This window comes from Fukomys damarensis, unplaced genomic scaffold, assembly GCF_012274545.1.
Source record: "Fukomys damarensis isolate Sample0158 unplaced genomic scaffold, DMR_v1.0_HiC HiC_scaffold_1, whole genome shotgun sequence".
Lineage (NCBI taxonomy): Eukaryota > Metazoa > Chordata > Mammalia > Rodentia > Bathyergidae > Fukomys > Fukomys damarensis.
Genome location: NW_022900913.1, coordinates 29,908,205 through 29,914,204, shown reverse-complemented (window position 1 = coordinate 29,914,204; position 6,000 = coordinate 29,908,205). Strand labels below are relative to the sequence as shown.

At 40.4% G+C, this 6,000-nt stretch overlaps 1 protein-coding gene across 5 annotated transcripts in view; it reads right to left on the bottom strand.

Annotated features, from left to right (window-relative positions):
• Egflam (EGF like, fibronectin type III and laminin G domains) overlaps positions 1-6,000 on the bottom strand; it is a 165,201-nt gene that overhangs the window by 22,049 nt on the left and 137,152 nt on the right. For all 5 annotated transcript variants that reach the window (XM_033760066.1, XM_033760047.1, XM_033760024.1 and 2 more), the window contains one exon: positions 1,996-2,107. In XM_033760066.1, the coding sequence (XP_033615957.1) occupies positions 1,996-2,107 (112 nt within the window). The remainder of the gene's footprint in view (positions 1-1,995; positions 2,108-6,000) is intronic.

The following is a 6,000-nucleotide window of genomic DNA, read 5'->3' as shown; positions in this document are numbered from 1 at the left end:
GGTTTTGTAAAAAAAAAAAAAAAAAAAAAAAAAGTCAGCCTTGGTCAATAACCTTCAGCAGCTTTGAGGGTTCATGTTTTACTATGAGGTCATCGAAGAAGCAGAAGCACTTTCAGGAATTTTTGTGGCCCAACAGAATATGGAGCTAAACAGGAACTGTTACCACAAATCCACAGGCACATGCCCTGCGATTTCTCTTTCCCAAAATTTAAAATTAGAAGTAGGGGAGGAGAGGAGGAAGGCTGTGGGGTCCAGTGGCTTCAGCGCAGCAAGCTGTTCTAAAAGGACCTTGGGTGAGAACAGGGTGAGTGCCACTTCCTTTGGGCTGCTCATTAACATCTTCCCTGTCTGGTGGGGAGAAGAGAAGCAGGGTCACAGCTACCATATCCAGGGGGACCTCAGCAAAGAAGCAGAGACCCACGATCACGCGACCTGCTTCCAAGTAAGCACTTCGTGTACGGAGCTGAGCTTGTGCTTGGTGGTAGCAGTTTGGAAAGCTGAACAAGTCCCGGTGAGGGTTTTCTGAAGTCCCTCTAGGCACCATCCTTCTTTGATTTCTGCATAGTTGGACTCAACCCCAAGCTCTCAGTCTGAATTCATACTTAGCTGGCCCCAAGCTCTCACAAGTGGAGGTCCCAGATTAGCTCCCCAAGGTGTACTCGGACCCCCGCCCACTTGTCTCTAGGCACCAAGGCCGCTGCCTTCTGCCTTAGCCATGCTTTGAACATGGCGTGGACAGCTGGGGACCAGCTCTGTCTTTAAAATCTATTTCCTTTCTTTCATACATCGTCCTTCCCTTCCTCTTCTTCCCCTCCCTCTCGCTTTTCCTTCCTTAATTTCATTTCTCCTCCTTCCACAAATATACGTGGAGCATTTTCTAGGCTCTTATAACAGAGCCAGGTTTGGAATTCTCATTTTCAACAAGGTCCTTGGTTTCCCACCACTGTGGTCTCTAAGGCTAGTTTCTGAACACGTATGTCTATCTTTCTTCTCCATCCAACCAAGTCCTTCTTTCCCCAGGAAAAGTACTCTTTTCCTTCCTGCGCTTCTTTCTACCAATCCATTTGTTTATTAATATATCCAAATTTGCCAGTGCCCCCTTTAAGTCTTGCTTTTCACAGAGTGAGGGCTGTCTTGAGTTTAGACACTGGTGAACCTATTGGGGAGGGTCTGTAATTTGTGTGTGTGTGTGCATGTGTGTCTAGAATCCTACTGGGCTATAGTTTGAAGGAAACCCCCTTTATCCCCTCTTAAAAATACTGTTTTTCTTTGAACATAACTTTGGAAATAAAATCATGGAGGAAACTTACCAACTCCAGTAGAAATTCTGTGCCCTTGAGTCCATAATAATATACTATTAACTAGTAATAATAACAATAATAATGATAAGTGAAGCTGCATAGTGCTGACCATGTGTGTCAGACACTGTTGTCATATACATATATGTCTTATAGTTCTCATAACTTCCCGAAACAAGCACTATTATCAACTTTATTTCTATGGATATGAGGATTTACAAAATCGCAAATGAAGGAGGACCAGTAACTAGTATGAGGTTGCACCCGTGGTGGTCAGCAATGGAGCTAGACTGTGACCCTCAGGTGTCTGGTTTTGTAATCTATTCTTGTCAGACTTGTCACCCTGATGCCACTGGCCCTACCCCAGGGTCTATATTCTTGACTACCATATTATACTGCTGATAACAAAAAGGGAAGTTGAGGATAAAAAGGGTAGAAGGCAATTCCTTAAAGCTGTGTTTATTAAGTATTAAGTCACTTAATCCTTATGACCCTGTGAGGTCAGTGCTATTATTATAACTCCATTTTTTAATTGTAAAGTAGAAAAGTCACTTCTCTTTTGGGAGCTTTTGTTTCAGTCTTAGCACTGGAAACCATGTGCTTAAAAACTGGACTGTGCTACTTTTCTGCCAAGATTGATAGAGAACAGTAACCTGGTTCAAACTAACCAGCAAGAGAAAAGCTGTGGTCTTCTTACCTCTGCCATTCCCTCTACTACCTTCTGCTTATCCACCTGTAAGATTCCATTCTTTGCTGTGCGAGATACATGCAGCTCATGCCATTGGCCAAGCGTGAGAGGATCTTCACTCCTATTGAAGAAAGATGTGATATTAGCTTTATGTTGGCTGGGGTAAAGGAATACCAAGCTAACTGGAAAGACATTTTTGTGCCTGTGGAGATGTTTCTAGAAGTGATTAGCATTTGAACTGGCAGATTGAATAAAGAAAATTACCCTCTCCACTGTGGATGGACATCATCAAATAACTTGTGGGCCTGAATAGAACAAAAGGATAGAAGGTTGAATTTTGTCTTTGCATGAGCTGGGAAATCCACATTTTCCTGCCTTTGGACACATGCTCTTGGTTCTTCGTTCTTCAGACATGGACTAGAACTTATAACATCAGCCTCCTTGTTCTTGGCCCTTGGGACTCAGACCAGGAACCACACAAGGGCTCCTCTGTTCTTAGGCTTATGGGCTTGGATAGCACTACACCACTGATTTTCAGGGCTCCCAGTTTTCAGATGGCAGACTGTGGGATTTCTCCCCCTCTTAAATCAGGTGAGATAACCTTACAGGATAAATCCCTTTCTACATATCGATGTATGGTCTTCATTCTATTTCTCTGGAGAATCTTGACTAATATGGATGGAAACTGATCCTGAGTTAGCATGTTATGGATCATTTCTATCTATTTCAATCTAGCTATGATAAAATTGTTACCAACCTTAGTTACTTCAATTTATTCAGCAAAAAGGAAAACATTTCCTGCTTAGTAATAATTTAGCTACCGTTATCTATCCCTTATTGAATTTCACAATAAAAGCCTGGCATTTATCGTCTTATTAATTCTTACAAAAAGCCTGAAAAGTGGGTAGAACGAGTCTGATTTTTTAGTTAAGGGGTGACCTGAGTCCAAAATTTGACAAATAATTATGCACAAAATTTGAAGAAGAAAATTAAATGGGATATGTGATTCCTTGGTATATTGGTGCCTATCATACCCTTTGACACACTTAAAAATAAAGGTAGATAATTATATAATAAAGCAAATATCAAACTTGAATGACAAATTACAAGTGGCGGTTATCAGAATGTTTGCAACTCTTTCAATTTTTCTGTATTTGAAATTTTTTCATAATAAAATGTTGGAGGAGATACTATGGTTTGAATGTGTCTCTGAAAGTTCATGTTTGAAACTTAATCCCAATGCAACACTGTTGAGAGGTAGGAACTTTATGAAGTGACCAGGTAATGAGGACACTGCTTTTATGAATGAGTCAATGACATCATCACTGGAGTGTGTTAGTTATGGTGGGAGTGGGTTTCTTAAAACATGACGGATGTAGACCATTCCTCCCCGCTCTCATGTGCGTGTGCTTTCCTGCCCTTCCACCTTCTGCCATGGGGATAATGAAGCAAGCAGGGCCTCTGCAGTCTGTATTCCTCTTGACCTTGAACTTCCCAACCTCCAGGACTGGGAGAAATAAATCGCCATTCTTTATAAATTACCTGGTCTCAGGAATTCTGTTAGTAGCAGAACAAAACGGACTTACACAAAGAGAAACAGATTCCATGTTCCCTGATCTTGTGAAAAAAATTTAAATTACATTAAGAATTCAATTATTAAGGCAAGCTCCATACTTGGAGCGTAAATAATATTTATAGGACTTTTCCACATTATTTTTTATAGGAAGGTGGGCAAAAAGAGTATCTTATTTTATTCCTGTTTCTAGCAATATCTAGTTTCTGGCCCTCACTGAAGCTCCCAATTATATTTTCGGTCATAGATCATCTTTAGAAAACCACAAGGAATACCAATGGGCACAATTATTGAAAGGTCACCACCCTTTCATTTAATTCTTTTGCTCAGGCAAATGCTTTTGTGATTTTTCCTTAGCAATTAGAATTTAATCACCCTGGCTAAATCAATATGCTATAAAGAAACAAGGGTCCCTTTTAAGTAGTCTATTTCCATAATAACTAACAGCACCATTGTCGTGTCCTGGTCCTGCAGAGGTCAGCTGCTGTCAATATGCTGCCTGCCATCCTCTGCCCCACTATATTGATCATAGCCATCAGGAGCTCATTCCAGTTGTCTTGATTTTTGAATCAAGTCCATAATGATTTTGATCACTTTATCCACTTCCTAAAGTTAAAATGATTTGGCCAATTCCACAACTCCCTGCAGTTCAGGCTTTCACTGAATTCTCTTAATGAAGCAGGAAGATTTTGAAATGATTTTCAAAATAAACAGCTTCCAAAGAGCCATCTGGGGGCCAGGAATTTAGCTCAGTGGTTCTGACACCTGCTTTGCAAGCAGAAGGTCCTGAGTTCGATCCCGGTACAAAAACAAAAAAACAAAAAACAAAACAAACAAACAAACAAAAAAACCACCTGAAATGCCAATAGTGATCAATAGTGTCAGGGTACATGGGGTGTGGGGGTGAGATGAGGGGACAAGGGGGCAGATGGTGATTTCTTCACTGGAAACTCCTGTGTCTTATTTCATCACTGAATACTCAGGAACTCTTTTTCCAATAGTCCTTTCTGACAAGTAGGAAAACAGTGATTTGCATTCTTTAAATAATTAAATGCACCTCTTGTTAAAAATGGACATAAATTTAGAAAAAAAAAGAAATACTGAACTTTTAGGGGTTCATGTGCCTGTGGCCTCACAGCTGAAGTTTTTCAGAGGCAGGTAGAGAGTATAATCTGTGCACGAGGAGGGGTGATGTGCCTTTGTCCTCTTCAGCTTTTTTTGGCCACTCTTTATCATGGAGAAGCCATTTAAAGTGCAGGGTGATAGCCAAGGTGTCTTCCCTTCTGCACTTGACATATATTTCTAAATGAATTGCTTAAGCTATTTTGCATAATCATATGTAAATTGAGTCAGTTAAATACCCACTAAGTTATCTTGAGATATAAGATGTCTTGCATAACCAGAGATACAAAAAAGTTTGTCCATTTCCCAAGGTAAAAGGTGTCACTGATGTGTTGGAATTCAACCACAAGGACAAACACAACCCATCCTTTTAAGGAATTGTTGGAACTTAATGCAGACAGCATTTCCCATCAGCCATAAAAAATGATCTGTAGTTAGGGGCAGTGCAGAGTGCTAACATCTCACACATACACTCCCTCTAAAAATGACAGGCTAGCAATATGAGTAGTGATTGAACGCAGCCTGCAATTTCCTTTAAAACAACACCAGGCTAACTGATAGCCTATTGCAGGGCACCATTAAGCAAACCATCTTAGGGAGTTTCAAAAGAGAAGGATTAGACAAATATAGGAACAAGAAGAATGTCTGCATTAGATAAGTGGCCCTTGGGCTTGAAGGTTAAAACTACCATGAAAGGAACACGATAAAAAGAAGACATAAACAAATAAGAAAATTATCCGCACCTACCAATCACAGGGTCCGAGGGATAAAACAAAATACTGACTCACTGTGTGGGAACAATAAGTACTTTGATAGTACAGCCTAGACAACAGGAGCAAAGTTTGGCTGTCGAGACCAATATTGCAAATATCAGCAAATCCTTTAGAAGCGCCCATTCACTGCCATGCTATTAAAACCACTCATCACCCACCCTTCTTGAGTGCACTGGTCAGCAAGTGGGTCTGTGCCTTGCTATGACTCATTCTACTGAAAAACAGTAAGAGACTTGTGAAATCACTAGCTACCATCCACAAAACAGTTCAAAAGGAAAGTTAAAATTTTCTGTTCATTAAAAATTTGTGAAAACGTTTTACTCAACACCTTATCTTTGCTGGGCACCAACCACACAACACTCTGTGTAAGGTGCTGATTAATTTCAATTCATCAAAAGTCTCCCTGCTGATGGCACTGTATGACCTCAGGAGGAAATAGAGAGTTTATCCCCTATGGGAAGCAAGCTCATTTTTCATAGTTAGAAGCAAAGGATTTTACCTGCTGGGTAGTCATGTGGGAAAAGGAAATCTCTTAGGCAGGAGACC